The sequence below is a fragment of the Heptranchias perlo genome, chromosome 15 (assembly GCF_035084215.1).
Source record: "Heptranchias perlo isolate sHepPer1 chromosome 15, sHepPer1.hap1, whole genome shotgun sequence".
NCBI classification, from domain to species: domain Eukaryota; kingdom Metazoa; phylum Chordata; class Chondrichthyes; order Hexanchiformes; family Hexanchidae; genus Heptranchias; species Heptranchias perlo.
Window position 1 is genome coordinate 23,765,863 of NC_090339.1, and position 26,342 is coordinate 23,792,204.

General features: G+C 40.7%; 1 protein-coding gene across 1 annotated transcript in view; it reads left to right on the top strand.

The window, feature by feature from the left end:
• The window catches only part of LOC137332897 (transmembrane protein 33-like), a 120,347-nt gene that overhangs the window by 82,216 nt on the left and 11,789 nt on the right, over window positions 1-26,342 (top strand). Inside the window, exon 7 of the mRNA XM_067996896.1 lies at window positions 24,749-24,832. Within this exon, the coding sequence (XP_067852997.1) occupies window positions 24,749-24,832 (84 nt within the window). The remainder of the gene's footprint in view (window positions 1-24,748; window positions 24,833-26,342) is intronic.

The window sequence follows — 26,342 nt, forward strand, 5'->3', positions numbered from 1 at the left end:
ACGGTGTAAAGTTTTGGTCTCCTTACCTAAGGAAGGATATACTTGCCTTAAAGGCGATGCAATGCAGGTTCACCAGATTGATTCCTGGGATGAGAGGGTCATAAGGATTGTCATAAGAGTTGTCATAAGAACATAAGAAATAGGAGCAGGAGTAAGCCATACGGTCCCTCGAGTCTGCTCCGCCATTCAATCAGATCATGGCTGACCTTCAACCTCGCCTCCACTTTCCTGCCCGATCCCCACATCCCTCGATTCCCCATGAGTCCAAAAATTTATCTATCTCAGCCTTGAATATAATCAATGACTCAGCATCCACAGCCCTGTGGGGTATAGAATTCTAAAGATTCACAACCCTCTGAGTGAAGAATTGCCTCCTCATCTCAATCTTAAATGGGCCGACCCCATATCCTGCGACTATGCCCTCTAGTTCTAAACTCTCCAGCCAGGGGAAACAACCTCTCAGCCTCTACCCTGTCAAACCCCCTCAGAATCTTATATGTTTCAATGAGATCACCTCTCATTCTTCTAAACTCCAGAGAGTATAGGCCCATTCTACTCAACCTCACCTCACAATTTCCAAATTTGCAGATGACACAAAACTTGGACGTGTAGTGAACAGTGAGGAGGATAGTGATTAGACTTTAAGAGGATATAGACAGGCTGGTGGAATGGGCGGACACGTGGCAGATAAAATTTAACGCAGAAAAATCCGAAGTGATACATTTCGGTAGGAAGAACGAGGAGAGGCAATATAAACCAGAGGGCACAATTCTAAAAGGGGTACAGGAACAGAGAGATCTGGGGTTTATGTGCTTAAATCGTTGAAAGTGGCAGGGCAGGTTGAGAAAGCGATTTTTAAAAAAAGTATACAGGATCCTGGACTTTATAAATAGCGGCATAGAATACAAAAGCAAGGAAGTTATGTTGAAATTTATAGAACACTGGTTCGACCACAACTGGAGTATTGTGTCCGGTTCTGGGCACCACACTTTAGAAAAGATGTGAAGGCGTTAAAGAGGGTGCAGAAAAGACTTACTAGAATGATTCCAGGGATGAGAGACTTTAGTTACGTGGATAGACTGGAGAAGCTGGGGTTGTTCTCCTTGGAACAGAGAAGGTTGAGAGGAGATTTGAGAGAGGTATTCAAAATCATGAAGGGTCTAGACAGAATAGATAGAGAGAAACTGTTCCCTTGAAACTTAATGGAAGGGTCAAGAACCAGAGGACGTAGATTTAAGATGATTGGCAAAAGAACCGAAGGTGACATGAGGAAGAACTTTTTTACACAGCGAGTGGTTAGGATCTGGAATGCACTGCCAGGGGTGGGGTGGTGGAGGCAAATTCAATCATGGCCTTCAGAAGGGAACTGGATAAGTACTTGAAAGGAAAAAATCTGCAGGGGCTACTAGGATAGGGCGGGAAAGTGGGACTAGCTGGATTGTTCTTGCATAGAGCTGGCACGGACTCGATGGGCCGAATGGCCTCCTTCCGGGCTGTAACCATTCTATGATTCATAGGACAACCATCTCATCCCAGGAATTAATCTAGTGAACCTTTGTTGCACTGCTTCTAAGGCAAGTATGTCCTTCCTTAGATAAGGAGACCAAAACTGTACGCAGTACTCCAGGTGAGGTCTCACCAAAGCCCTGTACAATTGTATTAATATTTCCTTAATCTTGTACTCCAACCCCCTTGTCTTATGAGGAGAGATTGAGAAGAATTGTCCTATACTCTCTGGAATTTAAAGAATGAGAGGTGATCTTACTGAAATGTATAAAATTCTTAGAAGGCTTAACAGGGTAGGTGCTGTGAGGCTGTTTTCCCTGGCTGGAGAGTTTAGAACTAGGGGGCATAGTCTCAGGATAAGGAGTGGGCGATTTAGGACTGAGATGAAGAGAAATTTCTTCACTCAGAGGGTCGTGAATATTTGGAATTCTTTACCCCAGAGGGCTGTGGATGATCAGTCGTTGAGTATATTCAAGACTGAGATCGATAGATTTTTGGAATCAAGGGATATGGGGATCGGGCGGGAAAATGGAGTTGAGGTTCGAAGATCAGCCATGATGTTATTAAATGGCGGAGCAGGCTCAAGGGGCCGTATGGCCTACACCTGCTCCTATTTCTTATGTTCAAGAGGTTCACAAAATGAATTTATTTGAAGTGAAATGGCCACTGTTATAGCTTTATGTAACACTTCTGCGGATACTTTTTATTCTTTGTGTGCGGTTATTTCTCTAACATAAGAGCTTTTGGTTTGAACCGTAGGGCTAGATAATGAAGCAAAAAATAGTATTGTAGAGCAGCTGAAGGATGGTGTGATACTCCATCAATTTGGAGTACTGCATCATCCCTATGTTCACTAAATTTGTGAGACACATTCATACACGTGTTTCTCCGTTCATTGAGTTTATAATTATTATGGGAAGTTGCTGAGCAGAGTGGCATCTCCTCACAGCCACTTGTAGTTGCTTTGGCAGAGTGATGAGAACAGTCAATCCCAGCCACAGGTGGTCCATGGAACAGGAAGACCAAGAAACAGGAAAGGAAGAAAATACCTTAAAACAAAAAAGAATGCAGTTCTGGGCATACCTCACCTCCATTACCCACCGGTTAACGAGAACAATGGCAAGTCACATTATGTGCAGCCCTTTAACATAAAGGTCCCAAAGTGCTTCAGAGGCACAATCAGAATAATGGATACCAAGCCAAAGAAGATATTAAGAGGAGTGATCAAAAGCTTGCAGGAGAGGGAAGTGGAGAGGCAGAGAGATTTAAGAAGGGAATTCCACAATGAGGGGCATATACTGCTGAGGGCACAACCACCAATGATATGAAGAAGTGAGTGGGGTGGGGGTTGGGGGGGGGGGGGGCGGTTGTATAAGAGACCAGAGTTAGAGGAACAGAGAGTTCAGAAGAGGGGATGGTGGATGTAATGCTGGAAGAGGTTAGAGATAGGAAGAGGCAGAGCTAAGGAGGGATTTAAACACAAGGATAAAAGTTTTCAATTTGATGTGTTGGGGAACCATGAGGCAATGTAGGCCAGCGGGGCAGGGAGTAGTTGAGTGAGCAAGACGTGGTGCAGGATAGGATATGGGCAGAAGTACTTTAGATGAGCTGACGTTTATAGAAGATGGGAGGTTGGCCAGGGAATCATGGGATATTTGTAATAAAAACAGAAAATGCTGGAAACACTCAGCAGATCAAGGATATTTGAGTCTTGGGGTGACAAAGAAGTGGATGAAGGTTTCGGTGGCAGATGGGTTGAGGTAATGGCAAAGCCAAGCAATGTTACGGGAATGGAAGTAGGCTATCTTCGAGACTGAGAGTATATGAGGTTGGAAGTTGAGCTTGGGATTGAATAGGACGCGAGGATGAGAACAGTCTGGTTCAGCCTGAGACAGTGGCTAGAGAGAGAAATGGAGTTTGCGGTAGGGCTCGAACATAATGGTTTCAGTTTTCCCAATGTTTAGCTAGAGGAAATTGCAGCTCACCCAACATTTAAATAGGTGTTTATTTTTCCTTTCTACTTGTTGCCATGCTGCAGCTGTTCACTTTTTCTTCATTATGACTCAAGTTTTGTACCCGATTTGAACAGAAGGGTTTTTAATCTTGGTCTTTGCTCCTAGCGAATCTGCCCACTGATGGCCAGCAGCTCAAGCGTTTCAGGCCACCAACTACCACTCTCTTCACCAAACCCGAGACAGCACAAAAATATGTAAAATGATGAGCAATTTATCCTAAGGAAAGGCAGCCAGTAAGTATACAGCATTGTTGCTGGGATTTTAGTAAAACTATATTCGGGTGTTAACATTTTTACTCTACATCCACTTGAACCATGAAAAACATCTTTGCTGTACAATAGTAGATTTTGCCCTTTCTTTCTTGGTTTGTGTCAGGTGAGTGACCACCTAGAGATGTACAGTACTAGGTGGAAGTAATGGTGGTCACAGGGTCTGTCATTACTGATAATGAGATAGAGTTTCACAACAAGTGTATTGTTTAAGTGTGATTTATGCTATAGTCCATTGGTATGGGGGGATAAAAGATGCAATGGTGGCTCAAAGATGAGCCTTCAGATTTAGAGTAAAAACCAAATAACTTCCCCGGAAATGAATTTCAAAATTAGACTAAAACCCAGAAATGTCCACGCCAGTTTCCTGCAGTTTTGGTATGATGCATGAAGCCATTATCTCTGTTTGGCACTTTATTTTCTTTCCAAACTGATAGATAGCATCAATGGAGAATGCACCTTCAGTTGTTTTCATCCTGTACAGAAAACTGAATGAAGCTGTTTGGGTGAAGAGAAGGCAGCTGAGGATGCAACTAATGATGCACATCATTTCCTTTTAGCATTATACTTTGTGAAGAGAATTGTAAGATGTTATTATTCACTAGTAAAATTGCTTTCATGATTCTGGGCATTTTGTTTTGATTCAAAAAATGCGTATTTGCTCACAGCTCATTCCATCCAATTTTCTTTTACCCCACCCTCCTCAGCCTCTCCATCCCCCTCTCCTCCTTTCATATCTTCCTGAAAACCCACCTTTTTCACCAATATTTTGCTTCTCCCTTTAATCTCTCCTTTGTTTTTCCTTACATCTCTGTAAGGAAATACAGAGCACCTTGGGATGCTTTTCTACATTAACGGCACTATATAAATGCAAGTTGTTGTTACATGAATTCAAAAGAACTAGCAATCAAAATACCTAAAGAGCACAGGTACCAGGATTAGCAATTCTGTGATCTCTGTGATTTCATGCTACTCAACACCAACAACTTGCATTTATGTGGCGCCTTTAACATAGAAAAATGTCCCATGATGCTTCACAGAGGCGTAATCTAAAACATAGGACACCGAGTATGGGCTAAGGTAGGGGCAGAGGTGAGTGATGTTATGGAAGTGGAAGTAGGTAGTCTTTGTGTTGGAGGGGATTTACTTTCCATATGTTGTTGCTACCCATTGTGTACTCTATTCAGTTTTTAAGATTATTTATATTACGTTGCATTGAGTACATATAAAAAACATTTTATATCTTATTAAATTATACATAGTTTACATAAAATACTTAGCCAAAAGCTGTTTTCTTATATATTGTCATTTTTGGGCTGATGAATTAGTCAAAACATGTCAGCATTCAGATTTGTGAGGAAAATGTGTTCAGTTACACATTGCCTGCAGTCATAAGCAACCAGAAATAGGCCACGTAGAGTGCTGCAATCTTGAGCAACCAGAAACAGGCCACGTATAATGCAAGTACATCTTGCATATGCCTTATAGTTACCTACAAGCCAAAATTAAGGTGACCACACATCTGTTTTGAAATTGAACATTAAAAGTCTGGTTTTCAGAGGGGGGTGGAGTTCAGAAAACAATTCTCTGCATGTGCATGGTTATCTGCACATTCACAGTGCAAAAAGATTATTGTCAGTTCTGGTGCCAGAAACTTGAATGATGGCAAATGCACAGAGTGAATTATTTGAGCTCATTGGATGAATGAATTCAACATCTTAGAATCCCAAATTCTAATGCCCTGCCCCGGTCTGGTTTTGGCCTTGGCAACAGGTAACCACTCTCGCCAGAACACCCATTCCAATTATGAATTTTGGGAATTAGGTTGTTCTTCTAACTTGATCATTGGGAAAATTGACTTGCTGATTCCATCATTTTAATTGGTGTGTAGATTTTCTACTGGTTATTAATACACTCTTGGGGTGAATAAATTCAAAGGAATAAAAGAAAAGTTTCATTCAGAGCTGTGAGCGGATGAAGTATATTATGATACATCTGTTCTTTTTGTATTTCAGTATTTTTCACGTATATAGATATATATATATATAATTGTATGAGTAATTGTTCCTTTAATAGGATTTGTGCAAAGCCGATTATCCTTGGGAGCCCTGGTAATTATTTTGATAAGACTTCCTGGAGGATTTTCTGGTAATAACAGTAAATGTTTAAGTTTTCAGTGTATTTGCAACTCTCTTATCTATGTTTGTGAAAGCGATGAGTGGCAAGGTTTGCTGGGAGTTGAGGTTGAGCAGTGAAATGTTAGGTTTGCACATAAAGCCTCAAAACACAGAGAAGATGGCCCTGATTAGGAAGCCTGCCACCTTGTGGTACACTGTGAAACAGAACTTAATCATTATCAAAGGCCATTGCACGCTATTATGGAATATATTCCTTTAAAATATACAGCATGTTTTAGATTGTTCAACCATAATGAGTAACTATTTTCCCACCATATTGGAGTTGCCTCAAATAATTTCTACATTTTAGAGTTGATATAATCTTTCATTTCTAAGTATGCATCTTATTAAATGTTCTCTTAGTTCCCATATTTTTTTAAAAAATTAACATAAAATTGTATGCATAGTTACTCTATCTTCTAGCTTCTTTTGTACTTTGGTATCTACAGCACATTATTGATTCACATCTATGACTCGTAGCAATTTATTTTCATTTTGATTGAGATCTACGCTATTATTGCTTGTGCTGAAACTGGAGGCAGAGGTGACTGAAATGCCCCTCCATCCCTTTGTAGAGGGAACAGTGATTTCAGTACTATTCGCCTGTCAAGAATTTTCCCAAATGATTGGTGAAGTTAACAAAGCCAGGGGAAGTAATCTTTATTCAGAGGTGCCACACAAAAATACCAGGAATAGTCCTTCAAATTCAACTGCCTTTCAATTTCTATCTTTTGCGGACATATTCCACAGGTTATTGCAGGATGTTTGGGGGGGAGGGGGACAGGAGAGAGAGGGAGGGACAAGAACAGAATCAACAGGAAAATGTTTCTTGTTCACAAAACATCCCTTGTTGGCTGATAAAGATCAGATGGGCTATTATTAAGGAGTCTGTAGCAAGAGAGCCCTACCCTTCGAGATGAAGGAGTGGCTAAAATAGGTTGTAATTGATTTATACAAAATAGCAACAGAGAATTAAAATAGCAGTTTGGAAAACTCTATCAGTATCTAACGTTGTAAAGTTGAGGTGTAATTCTGATTTCCTCTTGTGTAACGCTTACAATCATTGGTGTTGCTAATAATACATTTATATTATTCATCTCACCCTTACACCATAGCGATATTGTAACAATACAATATGATAGCAGAAAATAGAGTGTGTCCTAATTCAATATTTGGGGTGTTGGTTGTTAAAGGATGTAACCTATCGACAGTCACGTCTGTATGAATACTTAATATTTCCCTGACAAAGTTTTTGTTTCCAATTTCCTCCTATGTGCATGTTTTACTATAGTACATTAAAATTTGGCAAACAGATGTTTACAAAAGTTCCAAAAAATTTCAAGCAGCTCAGCATAAAATCATTTAATATCCCTCAAGAGAGGAAATGCTAACAATGTTGATCCCTAATAATATGAGTACTATGAATAAAAATGTTTTAGATCTCGTGAGAAAATTGTAAAGAAAAAGAAACAGTCACAATCTGTTACACGGAGGAAAATAATTTAATTTGTGTAATATTCGAAAGTAATTCCTGGACTCCGTAAGAACAACAGTTTTACTTGGAAGCTCCCAATACCAGATTGTAATGCAATAAAACTGTAAACATCTAAAGAACGGAAACTTAATCTGAGAGTTCTGTGGGAAGAAAAGAGTCGGCTTAAGTAAACATAAGTAGACTGTTCTATATTTAAACCGGTTAATATGTTTGATTCAGTCTAGGAATATCTGCGAGTTAGAAAATTTTAATCTGAACAGGGTGTGTTGCAAGTAATGAAAAGATGTGCCAGAGTTCTTTATTTTCTCTCTCAATATTTATGTTAAATTCCTACTCCCTCACATACTCCCTTAAAACTGAAGGAATAAGTGAACAATCTATGGTTCCATTCTCAATTACAGAGTATCGCAAATACATGGTTTTGCTAGTAGCCTTTTAAAAATACTGGTCGTGCGGTATTTGAAAGTTTAAGCATTAAAACTAAGATGTTCTTTGATTATTAAGATTAGTATAGTGATGTAAATTGCAATTTGACTGCTTCAAGGTTCATAGCCAAATTGCTTTTCCTGATTAAGATAACAGGTTGTCCATTGTGTTTGTTTGGTAACTTGTAAGCGACATTGCGCTTGCAGATGATAGTGTATCTTTGCTTCAGTAGGAGGCTGTGGATAAATGATTGTTACAGGAAGCTGTTTGTTTGAAGGGTAATTTTGTTAAGCATTGTTGATTTTATTTCTGGATGTGATCTCATCACTTTGTATGATTGTCCAACTTCATCGTTAATTATATTTATGAATGTTGAACTTGTCAAGTTTGGCTGGAAACCTGATTTCAAAGGACATGAAATAGATAAGAACAGGAACTTGTTGTTCTGGAAGTCATTTCTGGATTCTGAGATTGAGGTCAAAGGGAATGCATTTCGTAATGTAAGGTTTATATTACATGACATGATTCTGTTGCAAAATGAGAAGAAACATGCGCTGAAGAGAATGGACTACTAAATGCCTTGTTATTTAAAACAGAAAAAGTAGAATGAAGCGCTCTCACTGAAACAGACTGTAGTCGTACTGCAGGCGTACCTCAAGGGTCACACTGATTTCAGTGACAAAAGAGCACTGCACTTTCATACATGTATATGTGCAGAGGTCTTCTCCCCGGCGGTTTTAAAGTTCCCAGAAAGTCTGAGGACATTTATAATGTTCAGCTTTACAGTGGGATTGCACCTGATGTGAAGTTAAACTGACTTGGGATTAGCTCCTGGCTGCGGTGTGCTCAGGAGTCAGAGCAACAACGTGGCTTCTAACTTACACTGATACATTTTGTAGGTTATTGAGTGAGAAAATTGACAGAACTTGATCTTGTCTCAATATTTACCTGTGTTGATGCCCCTCTCGGGAGAGCACAAAAGTCCACAGTAGTGTCAATTGTACATGATTTATGGAAGGAATTGACTTCGAGTTGAATGGCATTACTTTGTTCCAAACTTTGTCCATACTGCATAAAACTTCAGATATTTATCTGCAAGTGGTAAAAAAAACTTCAAGAACACAAGGCATCAGCAACTAATGACAATTCAGAAGTGCAGTGCCTGCCGACTCCAGGGGCCCGATATTAGGAGGGAGGCGGGTTGGCAGCGGGGGGTCGACTGGGCGCGTGGGTAACGCGATCGCAGCCTAATTGAAGGCACTTGCGCGTGCTTCCGGGTTTCCCGTTGCAGACTGCGCAGCGGGCGCACTGCGCACCCGCATCACAGGCTTGTCAGCAGGAGGAGCCCTATTTAAAGGGGCAGTTCTCCAAAGCTCCTCCTGCAGCAAAGAACCAAATTGGCAGCATGGAGCAGCCCAGAGGCAAGGCTGCTCCAAGGTTCTCTGACTCCTCACTCCAGGTGCTGCTCGATGGGGTCAGGAGGAGGAGGGAAATGGTTTTCCCATCGGACGGGAGGAAGTGGCCTGCCTCTGCCACCAAGAAAGTCTGGCTCGAGGTGGCAGAGGAGGTCACCAGCAGCAATAACATCTCCCGAACCTGGGTCTAGTGCAGGAAGCGCTTTAATGACCTAACCAGGTCAGCCAAAATGAGTATATTTACGCATTCTCCCACACTCTGTCTTCCACATCACCTCCACCACCACACAACTCCTTCTGCACTGCCACCACAATGCTCTCGCATCACTCCTCACATCCACTCAACCATCATCCTCACCTTGCCTGCACTTACTCACTGCCCCAGTTCCCATTCAAACACGACCACGCAACCCAATCCTCATACAATCTCATGGCTATGTCTCACACGCACCCTCCCATGCATCTCTCTCACGGTCACCTCTATCCGCACCAATGCATGCAACGGGTCACTATGTAACCATCACTCAATCACGCATCTCTGTGTTTAGCCTTGACAGGAGAAGAGATGCCAGAAGGCCCAGGAGAGGGATGATGGCGAAAGGGAAAGTGGAAGTGGGGATGCCATTCAAAGCGCTTCCACGTCTCACCCGTTGCCCCCCTCTCAACCAGTACCCGCAATGCTGCCTCCTCTCCAGGTGCTCGAGTCTGCCCCTGCACAGGTGCAGGTGGAGCAGTCTTTGGAGGGGTCCTCACGGGCACCGAAACCCAGAGGGAGTCCGCGCAAATCATCTCATTGGTCAGGGCATGGACAAGAACAACCTGCCACTACCTCTGCTGAAGCCACAGGGGTAGCACCACGTAGGGGTTCCCGTAAACGTAAGGCAAAGGTTTTGTGAGCACAAAGGGGGAGCACAAGGGTGTAAGACAAAATGTCATGTTTTTGATTTACTTTTGTTTGTTTTGCAAAAAAACATAAAAATTTGTTATCACCACTACTGCCACATCTTTGCAAATCTTGTCTGGTTTGTGCAATAATGCCCTTTCCTGAGGATCACAATGAAGACCCACACCTGATGCCACCCATTGTGTCACTGCAGAGTGGTGTAGGTGTATTTGCAGGGCTCTTTTGTGCAGACGACTGAGAGACGCCGGCGATGTCGCCGGTGGCACCCTGGAAGGATCCGGAGGAGAAGTTGTTGAGGGCAGTGGTGACTTTGACAACGACAGGTAAGAAGATGGTGCTCGGGCCAGCCGGGAGCAGCTCTGCATCAAGGAGGCTGCAGATGTCCACGACTACATGTCGAGTGACTGAGCTTCCGTGTGCACTGCTCCTCAGAGAGGTCCAGGAAGCTGAGCCTCGGTCTGTGGACCCTGTGGCGAGGGTCGTGCCCTCTGCGACGCATCTCTCTCTGCGGTTGCCCTCCCTCCTGCTGTGCAGGTGGATGTGTCACAGCACTGTGTTGCGGAGCTTCACGCGTGGCCGGCGAGGCTGGTGATGCTGTTCGTCCTCCAAGGAGGTCATGACTGCAGCTATGGCGGCCCCCATCCGGAAGATGTAAGTTTGAGGGGGTCCGCAAGGTAGGTAAATGTTCCTGCACACCAGGGTTGAGGTTCCAAGTTGGTGAATTTGATTGTTAGGAGGAGGGTGGTGGAGGCCAAACTTTGTCCAAAGTGACAGAGTGGCCTCCTGCAATGAGTGAGGGTCTCCCCCCCGCCCCCCCCACACCTGTCAAAAGGACCTTTGCAGCTGCCACAGGCTGGTGGCTGCAACACGTCCATTTTAACTGGGAGTGTTTCCCCCAATACGGGAAACGCGCTCAGTTGACCTGAAAATCCCACCCCTCCTAAAATACCCTCCAAATCAGGTCTCCTAACGACCTGAAGTATCAAATTAATTGATTTAAGTGGGATCCCGCCGGTTTTAATTGCCGGTGGGAGTCCCGCATGCAGGGGCTGCGCACGCATCTAAGCGCGTCATTGGCGAACCTGGAAGTGGGCGGGTTGGAGCCGGGCTCCGGACCCACCCCGGGAATCCCCAATTTTCAGAGGCCCCCCGCCACGAACGCACCTGCTCGGACATCCGAAAATCGAGCCCCAGATGTCAATATCATGCTTTACCATGTGCTTTGAAACAAAGCAGGTAAAAACAAACGGAAGTCAAATGATGGAGAATAACTTGGGCATTTATTGACATGACATTAGACAATGATCTTTACAAGGTTCGAAAAGCTTGTTTCAACAGCCATTGGGAGAATAGCTTCACATTAACTGCTGTTTTCAGAAAGTGGTCTATAGCAAGAATTCCTTTTCTATTACATATTAAATTTGATGTTTTCTGTCCCTTCACCTTTCAATTTTTTATGTCGAAATCCTGCTGAGGAGGAAGCTGTGATATGACAAAGGGATGGGTAAGATTCTTTTATCTAAGAAGCACCTATTTAAAAGCTCCTGGACAACTTGCCATCTTCTGAGTCTAATTTTAGAACAAACTCTGCTTGTTTGAAGGTCTCCCCCCACCCCCTCCCCAGTAAGGGTGTTCTATACACAGATTACTGTTTGTGCCACTTTCTTCAGTTCTTCCAACAGCCAGGTAGTTACTTTTGTGTGATTTTTGTGGAATAGAAAAAAAATTCTTCAAACAAATAACAAAACAAAAATTTGCTCAGGAAATTCATACGGGTAAGGGAAGAGCAGAGTCACACAGCTGTGCATAGTTACACCTTGCCAACTAGGATTTTTGTGCTATTTCCAAATTCTTTCTTCTTCAGACAATCTGGCAAAAGTAGATACCCAGAATTTACTTTTTTAAACTGACATTTGCGATTACAGTGGTAATGGAAATTAACCCTAACAGTTGTGAGTATTGATAAGAACAACTTGTTTTTGTGATACTGATTTTATGCTATTAGATGCAATTAGTAATTTTATAAATATTATGCAACACATGCAGGGACCATCTGATGGGAGGAAGAGTTTATCAGCTATAATTACCTCGAGAGGGGAAATTAGGTTAAAGACTTAATATTTTTATTTTCTGATAGTGTAGCTCTCTGCAGAACAGAAAAACAGCATGAAAAGCTGCAATTAAGCGTTGTAGAAAAGTGATCTTAAATAACCATAGAATAAAGTTCAAATGGGGTATTCAATGAAATGTAAAACCTTCAGCAGTATCATAAAATTACACTGTGTTTTAGGAGTGCAGTTTTATTCCTACAATTTCTCTGGATGACACAATTGGTACAATACTGTTTTCTGTAACAACCCAGTTACACAAACCACACTGAGTGGATGTTTTGCATTCCACTGACTGCTCACTCGCTGCTTTTGAAATTCCGCAGCCCCCAACATTTTACGTGTCCAATTTTATCGTTATTATACCTTGGCATATCTTTGTTCTTTCCCCACTCGTTGAGATGGTGCTTGACCTGTTCACTGCCCCATTTTTCTTTTGCAGTGGCTTCTCCATTCCCCAGCATGCTTTACAGATATTGCATATGCACAAAGTCTGAAAAAATGGGCTGTCCGTGTAAGCCCATTCATCTGAAAAAGGCTTTAAATTATAGTATTTTTGTTCAGTAATTTATTCAGGTTCTTTAACAAAGGGATATATGTACTAAACTATTCAAAAGTATGAAATATAAATAGAAAATCTCCAAGTGAACCCCTTCATAAATGTGATCTCTTTTACCATTCGTACCATCCCAATAAAGCCCTTAACTTTCAGCTGGATGTTTAATCATATCTCTTGAGCAGAATTTGATCTTGTACACCTTAAGTTGTATTGCACAAATGGTTAATCTAGATTGGAGTTGAGCTTGATTTGGTACCAGCCTCTCTCGGAATAAGTACATAAAAGCTGTAAAGAGAATCACATATCTTTATTTTGTGTTTCAATAATTACCAGCCACTTAATGCAGTATTATTGCAGGCTCTTCTTGTGCTTACATAATTTAACTCCTGTTCAGGAATTTCATAAAGAATTAAGCTATTGTAGGAGATTTAGGAAAAGTAACCTGAGGCAACAGAAAGCACTGCATAAGACATGATGAATTTTCCCAAAATGGAGTTAGCTGCCACATGTGATCGGGAGAAATCCTGTTGCCTGTTTCTCGTTGCCACCTCCTCCTCTTCCCCAATTTAGAAAATTTGGTCTAAGCTTTCCATTTAGAGCACAGCTCTGATGCAGCAGGACTTGGCCTGCCACGTGGATGTTTCCCTGACCCTGGCCGATTTTCCAGATCTGGAGGTATTTGCCTGAGTTGCAGCAAACTCGGGCAGAAACTTAGTGAGAGAACGGGAGGAAGAATGCAACCTCTGAGCTGCCTGAAAAACTTTAAACTTTTTTGAAGAATATTTTTCCCTGCTGCTCATGGGGCCTGGTGTCCTGCCAAACTCTGAGTGTGATGCCACAGCCCTCTCTGCGATTACACCCTGACTCCCCCTCTGCTGACCTTTGAACGCTGGACACTAGGGTCCAACAGGTGGCCTGACGTCTCACGTTCAAACAAGACAAATGGCAGAGGCTATGTTTCCCTAATTTCCATCTGTTTTGCATGCACCTCCCCACACATGGCCTGTTACATTTTATGCTGCTAGGCCCACCCTCTGGAAAAGATAAGGATGCAGCAAGTTTACAGCTTTATCTGCCCCAGATCTGCCCAAATACTCATGGGAGGGGGCCCGAAACTCTAGGCCCTTGCTTTTTTTTAACCTTTTTAGGTTGCTTCCTCCACCCATGGCTTCCAGTCCCCCAAAGAGAAATTATGCAAGCAATTTGCCCGCAGATCTCAGACAGTAGTCGTTAAAACCATTCACACGGAAGTGCACAAAAACAGCCCAATGCATTTTGCTCTCCATTTTTTTCTCTTTCCATTGAGTCTGCATTCATCACTTTTCCAAATACATGGAGGAGATCAGAAACTTGCTGAGCAGGAGGAAGTTATGGGCATGCACCCAAATACTATCAACCATGGAACAGCAGTGAACTGCATCACTGTGCCACCATTTTGCCTATTTGATTGTGACAATACTGAGAACAGAACCCTGATGTCATACCTTGCAGAAAGTGATATTTATTCTTAAAGTCTATGTTATTATTGCTGCCATACATTATACAATATGTTGAATGATAGCTGTACTAATACGTTATATGGGTAGTGACAGTGTGAGCATCAAGTGAGAGTACCTTTACTATTCCATGCGGGGCTAAGCAGTGATGAAGTAATTTTTGCAGCAAAGGAAAATTGTAAAAATTAGAGGGCAAATCATTCTGAATTATTCTGTGCATTTTTATTAGCAGTTAGTTGTAGAGTGACATTTGCCATGAGCTGAAAACAGGTACTCTGCTTGCCCTCTCAGCTAGGGCATAGAGCAAGAAACAAAGAGGTGAAGTAATTGTATTGCCCTTTTGTGACTCAGTATCTATTACGTTGTTCTGCATTTTAACTAATGTTTTTAAAATAATTATATAAATATTTTATTAACCATAGCCACATTTATAAAAGGACAGTTGTACATCCGCAAATACTGATTTACCACCTCCGTAACTTTAAAATGCTTAATTAGACACTCAACAAACTTGGTAAGTATCGTCCTCTCAGCAGACTCTCAATTCCTTTTTAAAAAATGTGCATGCTGGTTTTATTTTGATGTTGTAATCCTCCTTTATTGCTTAAAGGATTAATTAAGCCCTAATGAGCTAGAGTGTGTACATAAAACCAGTTTAAATCGCCACTTTTGAACCATTATTGCTGTTTATGATAGCTGTTTATATCTGAATGTTACTGCTTGTTTTTTGTCAAGTGAAAAACTTTTCAGGACTGGTCTGTCACAATTCTCCAACTACCAGTAACACAAATTTTGTCAGTCAACTTATGTAAGCATAAAAGGGAAGGAGAGTCTGGAAGGGAGCACATTCTACTCAAACTCCTTCTCAGTTTTCGAATAAATAATTAGAATAATCACATATATGGTACCTTTTATAGAAGGTATGCTCTGTTTTACTCATTTATACCTTCATTCAGACTAGCATTCATATCTCTACTTTCCTCCAGAGTTGCTCTGGTGATAGAAGTTGCACTTATACTAAACTACTGGTTTGAGTCCAGTAGCGATAGAATGCAAAGCACAGCTGGCAAGGCCAGATTTACGATGTGGGTTGTAACCCACTCTACCACAAGGAATCGGTGAGGCAAATAGCATGGATGCATTTAAAGGGGAACTAGATAAGCATATGACGGAGAAAGGAAAAGAAGGGTATTTTAGATGGAGTGGTGGAAGGAGGTTCATGTGGTGAATAAACACTGGTATAGAACAGTTGGACCGAATGGGATGTTTCTGTGCTGTAGATTCAGTGTAACTCAAGTGGACTCTGAGCATGTATACTTCCACTCATGAGTAAATTTTGCTCTTCTTCAGTGATTTTTTTTGCTGTTAGGAGCGTGAGCAATAGTGAGAATCAGTACAAAGTTTATAAAATGCACAGAAGATTCAAAGGACCACTGAAGCACTTTTTAAACCAAGCTTCACAACATGCCGGAATTGCAATTTACTTGGTGCCAAACCCCAGTGGCATGAGATTCCCCTCATAAAAGGAATCTCACACCACCTAGTTTTAGTGCAATTTAGTCAGATTAATTCTAATTACTGAGTTATACTTAGAGTTTCACATCTTTGTGCACCCCAAACCAATTTGCATCATCCCAAAGGTCTAACTGCAGCCTCATGCAGCTGGCCTGTTTGCATCCCAGAGCAGCTCCATTAACTTTAGTGGAAGCTGGAACTTCGGATGGGTCTTGGGCTGAATATGGAGCTTGATCCTTCAAGAAATTAGTACTGGGTAGGTATTGCTTCATACTCAGCTGTTGTATCATTTCCCAGGTAGTCTGGCTCTCGATCAGCGCTGAAGTGGTCCAAAGCATCCGCTTCCATTGATGTCAATGAAAGGATTAGGAACACAGGAAGGCCATTCTATTAACATACATCAAAGGCAGGAAGTGGAGCTATGAAATGTGAGACTTCGTTAAACTAGAAGCAATATTTAAAATGAGAATATTTAGTATATGGTACTATATATGGTAATGCAAATAGTATATTTTTTGAGAGTATGATGTAGGGCATACTTTGAACAGAAAATGGCCTCTTTTTCGACCCTTAACTTTTCCTTCAAATAAAATTAAGGTTTTAGTCCATTGTGGATCCAAAGTAATTATTTGTGGACAGATGAAAATATTATATTTTGTGCCTTTAAAGGTAATGCTGTGGAATGGAATATGTTTTCCACTTTTGTAGTGTGATATAGTATCCACATCAAACGCTTTTCTGTGAGCTACAGACCAGCACCAAGCAGAATAAAGTTTCAATCCTGTCCCAGTCTCAAAAAAGAACCCCGATAATACAACAGTGTGAATTTTACCACTTCCTGCACCCGCTGTCCTTATGCCCTCACTGAGTAAGATTCCACCTTGTTGGGAGTTTTGTTCTGTATGCTCATGCCAACTGGGAATTGTATGAGATTTTGCAAAATCATTTTAAGTGGGATAACAGGAGTCAGCAGAGAGATAAGACTATCAGTTATCATTCTGGGCTAGATTTAAACCTAGGTCTCAAAGACAAAAAGATTGTGCTAACCCATCCATCATTGTATCTATTTTACTTAATAAAATATTAATCTGTTCTTGCATGTTAATTGTATAGTATTTCTCACTTTTGGATGAGTATTAAAATAAACAAAATATATCTTTCATTCTTAAAAGCCTGATTCTGCTGATACAATAATTCAGTTACAGTGTTCAAGTAACTAACACTATAAGAAATCCTGATTTATTTGAATACAACAAAAACAGAGTATAGCAAATTGAAAATTTAAAAGAAATTTGAAAACACTGCAAATTTAAATTTTATTCCTTCTGATATACATGTATATTCTCCTGCAAAAATCATTGCTTATGCTGGAGTTTCTTGCTAGGTGATCTAATATTCTAGGTTTTTTTTGTTTTTTCATAGAATTACATAGCACAGAAACAGGCTATTTCGCCCATCTGGTCTATGCTAGTGTTTCTACTCCACACGAGCCTCCTCCCACTCTAATTACCTCTTCCCACCCTGCCCCCATACCTCTTTATTCTCTTCTTCCTCATGTATGCATCAAGCTGCCCCTTAATGCATCAATGCTTTCTGCTTCAACCACTCCTTGTGGCAGTGAGTTCCACATTCTCACAACTCTCTGTGTAGAGAAATTCCTCCAAAATTCTTTATTCGATCTATTAGTGATTATCTTATATTTATGCCCCCTGTCTCTGGATTCACCCACAAGTGGAAAGAGTTTCTCCACATCCACCCTATCAAGCCCCTCTTAATTTTTGACATCCTCAGGTCTCCTCTTAGTCTTTTTTCCAGAGAAATGAGTCCCAGCCTGCTCTGTGATATTGAATTTGCCATTTGTTTTTCAATGTTCATTTTTTTTTAAAACAAATTCCACTTAAAAGTCAATGGAAGAAACTGGAAATCTTGTACGATCTCCTGTAAACAGTAGCTTTCAGGAAACCGCTAGACCTTGAGTGAATGTGAACAGGTGCTTTGAATAAATACATACTTCAAAAAAGAAGTCTTCATGGCAGTGCTTGTGGTGTGGCAAAACTACATGTATTCGAGGCATTTGAAATGTTAGGCAAATATAGGAAGAGTCCATTAAGAATGTTTCCACCACTTTCTGTTTGAATGCATGTGTGGAACAAATATCAAACAAATTTTGCAAGCTGTGACCAGTATTTTCTGTGGAGGCGAAACATATTAATTGCCATTTGTTGTACAGCAGTCAGGGAGAAGCTGCTTAGTTTCATCATGGAAAGTGAACATTGAATTTGATTGTTTGTGTTATTTGCATGTTTCCTTTGCGATTTTCTGTTAAGTGTTTGGATTTCCTGTCAGTCTCTTTGAATTATAAGCACCTATTCCAGATGAAGGGTGCAGTCGAGTGACTACTTTTTTTTAATCTGGGAAAAAAAAGCTGAAAATATTCCCACCTTTATTGTATTGGAGAAATCAAATGAGCAAACAGAGTTCTCAATTGTGCATTTGGCATGTTTCCATTCAAGACCAACACAGATGGCTCTGTTGTTGCAGCGGAGGCAGAAATACTACATTAATGTTTAAAGGGATTAAAAATCCTCTTGGCAGTAGTGGCATATGTTACCACTTAATTGTTGCATTCGATGCTTTCCCTGCTGTTACAAAACCTGCAGTCATTTTGTCTGCTTATAAAGTATTGAGAGTCTTTCATGTTCAAACCAAGCTTTCAACAAACCTTGTTCAATTTTTTTGTGTTTTGCTAGTGCATTCATACATCTTATCAGATGTCAGTGACCTGTTACAGTACTACGTAGCATAAGGGGGACATTCATATTACATGATATTGGAGCACATGTACAAGAAACCTACTTGACCTACATTTGCATTGGACAGAGCTGTAAAAGTTTCATCCTGAAATGGTCCAAACTGACATCGTAAGAAGCAGGTCATACCAAATAGTGAAAGTTAAATTAAGATTTACTTTAATTATTCTAAATGAAGTGCTAGAAAATGTAAACTTTTTTTTGATTTGATTGTTGTGGTCAGATAGAAGGTTGGATGGTCTGCTGGCACATTTGTGTTAGTTCTCCTTGTATTTATTTGCATTGGACCATTCTATATTTTACTAACATTATTGACCTGATGAAAAGGGTCAGGATTTTTCAGTTTTTGCATACATTTATTGGAATGTAAGAATACCGAGGTAACTGTTGTGCGTAAAGCTCCCTCAAAATATGAATGTTAAACATTAAAGCGTTAAGATCATTACTGTATTCTATTATACATTTTGGTATATTTCAAGAATTAAAGTGTGACTCATTTAAATATTAAATGTTAAGCAGTTTTCCACTGTAAAGGTTAATGCATACATTTTGCTCTCTCCTGTTGCGAATAATGGTCACATGCAGGGCAAGGTATTTTCATATTAACTTGGTCAGTATGACATTTACTTATGAGAGGAAGATGTATATTGCCTCACATCCAAAGGAACAAAAAAGGGTATAAAGTAGTCCTTTATTCTAACTATTTGTTTATATTGTAGTCTATATTATATTATAGTTATATTGCGCTAGAAATTTGATGGCGCCGCACCCATTTTTTGGGCGCTAAATGGACGCCTAAGCTTCCAATATGGCGGGCAGGAAGGGCACGTTCATTACAAGCTGGAAGTGCGTCGACCGCCCTATTGGTATAGGCAACAAAATAGGCATTCAGGGCCCATGCCCAACATGGGCATATGCAAATAAGGGGGATAATGCCTGTTTGAGGCCCCCTGTGCAAAATTGGGTTGTCCTGAATGCAGTTGGCACATATGGCCTAACCAGTGTTCCTTGCAGACTACCACCAAAAAGGTAAATTTGAAAAAAATACTTGCCTGAATGTGGAACCTGGAGGAGCAGAAGTGCCCCGTCCCTCTCCCGAATGCATCCCCTTCCCCTTTAATGACTTACTGGTGACGCAGTGGCCCGAAATCCACAGTCTCTTTGCCAGCGAGCTGCCTAAGGGACGCCCAGCAGGTGTCCGCAACTTACCGGTCACACTTAAATGAGGCCGAGGCCCAATATCAGCGCAAACAAGTCCTAGGTCATTCAATCCTCTACGGGGACATATACATCTATTTATATTTGAAGATTTTTGTTTCATCTTATACTGTACACCATTCAATTTTATATTTGTTCCTCCCCCCCCACCCACCCCATAAATCGTTCTTGCTCACATGCTTCTTCAAGCATGTCATACCCACTTGAAACCAATGATATCTTGTGCTGAGCTAAATGGAGGCATGCTAGCAATCGCAGCAGAATGTGCAGTTGTTTCATCCTGTGCAAAGCACCCACTAATCTTTCTACTAAGTATTGGTTAAGCTGATAAATTTGGTTAAAATATTTAATTTTTTCACCAGCATAAAATGCACCCAAGACTTAATCTATATATAATTTCCATTGCTGTTTTTGTATGGAATTGCACAACAGTGTGGCATTTCATGAAATTAGTGAATGTAATTAAATAAGGTTTTAGCAAAATGGGAAACAGATTACAAGACAAAATAAACATTAGCAACAACCACAACTTAATACTGTTCAGAGAGAATATGCATGAACAGAATTTGCTAGTGAAAATTTTTAACCTCCATTGCACTATGTACAAGTTATTTTGTCTGGGTTTGATTGGCTATTAGTTCTGTAGATGAGGTAACTTGCAGCATTACCTAATCTGCAGCACCAGCAGTAGCATTAGTTTTGCACTAGAACATCAAAGGCTGAAGCATGACCATGTCAGTCTTCACATTCTGGGCCTTAATTAGGTGAAAAATTGGCTTTTGGGGCCAACCATAGCCCATTTCTTCCCACATGGATCCCATCTCAAAATGAATGATGGCACACTCGAAAGAAGAGAAAAAGAGGTAAGTAAAATTGTATATTGAACTTAAGAGTAGGCTACATTGGATAGAAATCAAGTTAAAAGATAAAGAAGTAAAATTAGGAGAGAGTGCAGAGAGGAGAGGATGGGGGAAAGGAAAATGGGGTGAGCAAAAGTCAAGAATTTTTTATTGTATTTTTTGGAGTGTTTTAGTTGTGTAGGATTGATACAGTAATAAAACTATTACTGACATTTGTATAGTTTTGCTACTGGAACAGGGGTTGTTTTAGCATATGTATGTGACTGGGTTGTGAACTGGCAATCTCAGGAATTTCAAATATTCTTTGCGTATACAGGCTAATGTCATAATGGCTAACAAAAATAATGAACTGCATAACTGTTTTCTTAAATTTAAGACAGAGATTATGTATGTACTTAAAATTTAGAACTCACCCAAGGTTTCACAGATATTAATAACAGTAATTTGATTCTAAAGCCACACCAGGAAAAATAAGTGCCAAAAACTATGTTTTTATCCGTCTGGAATCAATCTGAAATCATGTAGATGCAGTGCAGTCTGTTTGCTTATATATAAAAAGATAGATACATCAGAAAGTGTTTCAGTATTACAATATTGGTGTTTCCTGTTTCCATTTTATTATTGAAGTGATCTTGTAGTGTTAAAAACTAAATAAGTTACCAAAACTGCTTTATGTAATTAATAAATATATAAATAAAACTTCATTGGATTTTTGCCACCACTATTAAATGACATTGATTGCCTTTCATCTTGGGGGCATGGGTTCAAATCCAGCCAAGACTGATGGGATAAAAGTTCCCTCTCTCTGTTGGCTGTAAAGATCCTATGTGAAATAAATTTAGCCAGTTTTAATGTAGCTCCACAGCACAAAACTATCCCTAATTCAGCACTAATTAGCAATCTCACTCAGAGAGGCCACAGGAATGCTGATGTGAGGCATGTTGCTCTTCTGAGTGGGGTAGAATAGAAGGACCTTTTCTCTGCATCTGGCTGGGAGTACTTGATGCTAGCATTGAGTGCCAAAAAACAGAAAGAGTTTATTCCCTAGAACTAATATTCCTCACCTTGATGAGCATGAAAATTTCCAAGAAAAAATGGTATTTTCCCATTTTTTGAGAACTAGCATTGTTGGACCCATCAGTGTGTTCATACATATAACTGTTATAATGGAATAGTTTGGTTAGTTTGAAAGCACTTGTAATGGTAAACATAGCATGTACTTTGTACAACAGGAGTTTCTAATATTTTAGCTGAAGGGGAAAATTAATTGCATAATCAATCTCATTTGCATATATACATTGTCTAATTCGCATATGTAACGTTTTCCAGCTAAAATAGTATATTCTCCTAGTTTTATACAGAGAAAATGGATGGGGGTTTTTAGGAAAAATCAGGCTGGGCATATAACGAGTGGCCGAACCACAACCGCCAGCTTATCGCCTCCGCCCAAATTGAAAATTACCCCTCGATGTATTAGAGAAACCTCTGTATGAATTAACTTAATGAGGAGATTTCCTCAGTGTAATAAAATCATAATCCTGTTCTTTAGGGTTAATGATTCTAATATTTATAGTGCACAAAATCAATGTTTCCACACTGTGGGCTCAATTGTCAGTTGGGGGTTGGGGGTTGGGGGGGACATTGAAAATTGCCACCATTTCAGACCTGCCCCCAACCCGCCTCCAACTCGCCTATTTCCGGTTTTCACCAGGGCGGGCGACCAACCCGCTCACCGGAGGCAGTCCGGGCCTTAAAACCTTTCAAAGAGGCTTTGAGCCTCCATTTTTCACCAATTCCCGATTTCAACCCTGGGGGGGCCGGGATTCCCGGGCCTTCTGTTTTACGCCTTGTGAAAGGAGGCGAGAAGGCTCGAGACTAACGGGTAGGTGCCTAGAAAAGGCACAGCTTGTGGGCCCGGAGAAGCAGGAGTGCTTTCCCCAGGTCCAATAAGCTTACCTGTGCGGAACCACCCAAACCGAACGCAGACTCCCAACCCCGATCCTCCCCCGACCTCCGACCCCGATCCTCCCTCCGACCCCGATCCTCCCTCCGACCCCGATCCTCCCTCCGACCTCGATCCTCCCTCCGACCTCGATCCTCCCTCCGACCTCGATCCTCCCTCCGACCTCGATCCTCCCTCCGACCTCGATCCTCCCTCCGACCTCGATCCTCCCTCCGACCTCGATCCTCCCTCCGACCTCGATCCTCCCTCCGACCCCGATCCTCCCTCCGATCCTCCCTCCGACCCCGATGCTCCCTCCGATCCTCCCTCCGACCCCGATGCTTCCCCGACCCCAATCCTCCCGGCCCCGGCCCCGATCCTCCCGCCCAGGCCCCGACCCTCCCCCTCAACGATCGCGGACCCCCGCAATGACCCCCGATCCCATCCCCCATGACTCGCACCCCCCCCCATGCCCACCTGTGTTTCCCCCCCCCCCCCCCCCCATCCATACAAACAAAGACTTACCTGCAGACTTACCTGAACACGTCCTCTCCCTGGCTGGTCTCCGATCCGACTGAATCCAGCCTGTCAATCTGTCGGAAACCGACAAAAAAAATAAAAGACGTCCTTTCGTCAAAATCGTAAGGGAGTCCGGGAAACCCTTATTAATGGGTTTCCCGACCTCAATTTGACCCTCCGCCTCCTTCCCGGGTCCGTTTTAAAATCACCCCCCTTGTGTCTAAATTAGCAAACTTTATTAATAGGTTCTCAGGTTTTAAGAAGATAGTTGTATGATTTTTAAGTTTAGGGAAAAGTCTATATTCTCTGAAAATTGATGCCTGGCATTGTTTCTTACTTTTATTTTCCTTTGTAGTTTACAAAACTATATCATATTAACCTTATCAAGCTTTTAGATCATTAAATTTTGAAATCAATACCAATCAAGCCTGTTAAAGTTTTCCATCTGCTCTAGATATTCTCTTGGGTTCAGTATCACTGGTCTTGCCCACAAGTTTAAAAAAGGCACATAGAGAAGGGATGGTTTATAGAAAATGGAAGTTGTTTTCACCAGATACTGAACAATATATAATTTGTTAGCTTGTCTGAGTAATTGAAAAACCCTTCACACCCACTGTGTTGGAAAGCCCTCGTATCTTGTTGTCAGTCTTTGAAGAGGGAAATAAAATAAAAAGAGACACCGGCACACTAGAACACAGGCTTTTGAAACAGAAAGGCTGAAAAGGCACTCAGATTTTGTAAAAGAGGAAGCTGTGAAGACCTTCACTGACACAAAGAGGTTAGAAATGATGGAAGATAGTTAGAAGACATCTTATTTACGTCAAGTGAGATGACCCATTTATTGGGGAAGCACGGCATGTTCTAAGTTTGTATTATTACATAAAGATAAGTTGTATTAATTCAACTAAGTGATTATAATTATACCTGTTGCTATGTATGTTCATTTGCTCCGAAATAAAGCAGCACAAGGATTAATATCAAGCCTCTCCTCACTAAGTGTTTGCTCAGAGAAATTGAAGAAGTACATGTTCAAAAGACACAGATATCCAGAATTGGTCACAAGGGAGTACGATTCTTACAGCTCCAGGTCATGCAATTGTACAAATAGATATGGAGCAATGTGAGTCAACCCTCCTAAAAGTAAGATCACTTACAGAAGGTATCTATAGTAGACACAAATTTGTAACGACAAGGAAGGACATTGATAATTATAGTATCAGCTGGTTCACCCAGATAAGAATTGGCTTATGCCATTTTTGGTTGAATAGTTATGTAGGTTAGGGGAATTAGTAATGTCTCCAATAGGATTTTAAAAAACTATTTGTTTTATATATGTGCAAGAAATAGAGACAAGTAAATGTTCTCTAAGTTCGTGCTTGATCATTTCAATCTTTCTGTCAGTACTTTACTTAGGATTCTGATACAGCTGAATGTCTTTGATGTATCACTTTGATCTTAATTTTTATGTTCAAACTTATTAAATTGTCAACCAGATGTATGTGTTTGTTTCACAGTGGCCGGGCTCACTTATTCCTCCCCTTTTTCTACTATCGTTTCCTGACCTTAAGGTATGCATCTCGAAGAAACCCTTACTGCAGGTAGGTGAAACATTTTTTCCCCCATTGCTTATTTGTTTGAATGCAGTGATCATTGTTACTAAGACTACAAAATAACACAGAGGTAGGTAATAGTATTCAGATAATGCTGAATTTAACCAAAACATTACAGAGCTTTTAACCTCTTGGTAAATACATACAAATTACATCATTCTTTATATTCTGTAGTGCAGATCTTGTAGATCAGGTTGCTGGAAGCACAGTAACACAATGCAAGGTTCTGTATGTAGTCAAAATATAACAATTTATTTTTTAATATCTGGGCTTAAAAATATTGAAATAGATTAGTCATTTTGCAGTATTAGCGTCGATACTTAATTGTCAATTTTTAATCCTTTAGTCATTTATTTGTGAATGGATGCAGGAATTGGATTTTTTTAAATCACTAAGTAGCTCAGTTGAATTTAAAGTGACTTCTTTTAAACAATATGTGTGTCATATTGTGAGGGGAGGGGAAACTAAAACACCACCTTGTACCTATGCTACACTGTAAGTCATCAGGACTAGTATCATAAAGGGCTATAATACTCTTTCAATTGGTTACAGCACACCTTTTGATGTCATTTCCTTACAGCCCAATCTTTTTCTTAAGATTTTGTTGAAGTTTTTTATTTTAGTATTTCTGTATTCCCCATAAAAACAGAATTTAATGTGCACAAACATATTTCCACAGAAAGCCAACAGCACCACTTCAACCATAATAAAATGTGACAGTAAAATGCCTCAGAAATTGCAAACTATGCATATTGTAACTGACTGAACATTGGTTGCAATGACCTCCTTAGGTTCTTTTGTTTGTATTTGATCACTTTTTCTCAAGGGCTGTAAATTAGGTTACGTTCAGTGGTAAGCACAGAATAGATTTGCTACACCTATTCAGTTCCACTCATTATCCAGGCAGCACACATTCTGTTTGGTAGCATTGATGGAACATAGTTTCACTGTACCTCCTCACTTGTTCAATAAAAAAAGATGACAAAGTGTACAGTTGATGGAATTAAATTTTCCGTGAAATAAAAGTAAGTTTGAGATGGCAGGAAAGGGGTTGGATACTGGAGTTGAGAGAGGGATCGCCTATCAAATGACAAGTCTTTTCTTCTGTTCTCATCTGGGAATGGGAAACGTATGTAAGAAGCACCTCCCCAGATATATGAATAGTGTTTATGTCTTGGATGGTGAGAATTGAGAATTGTTGAGGAGAAAGGGAAACCAATCTTCTTGGAGGCAGCTCTGGGAATGAAGGGACGCAGGAGTTACATGTAAGGTCAGAGTATCGCAAGACCAGGAATGGCAATAGATGAAAAATAAACTAAGGAGGGAGCCACCAAAGGTAGGAGATGTTTGCTGTTGATTTTTACTTGCAAAAGGCATGATGAACCTGTCTTTGATGAATTGCAGTAAAATTTTCATTACTCTGTTGCAGAGTATGGAGGAGATCATGGTGTGGTACTGTGTACTGAAAGCATGATTTCTGAAGGAAGTTGACTAATTG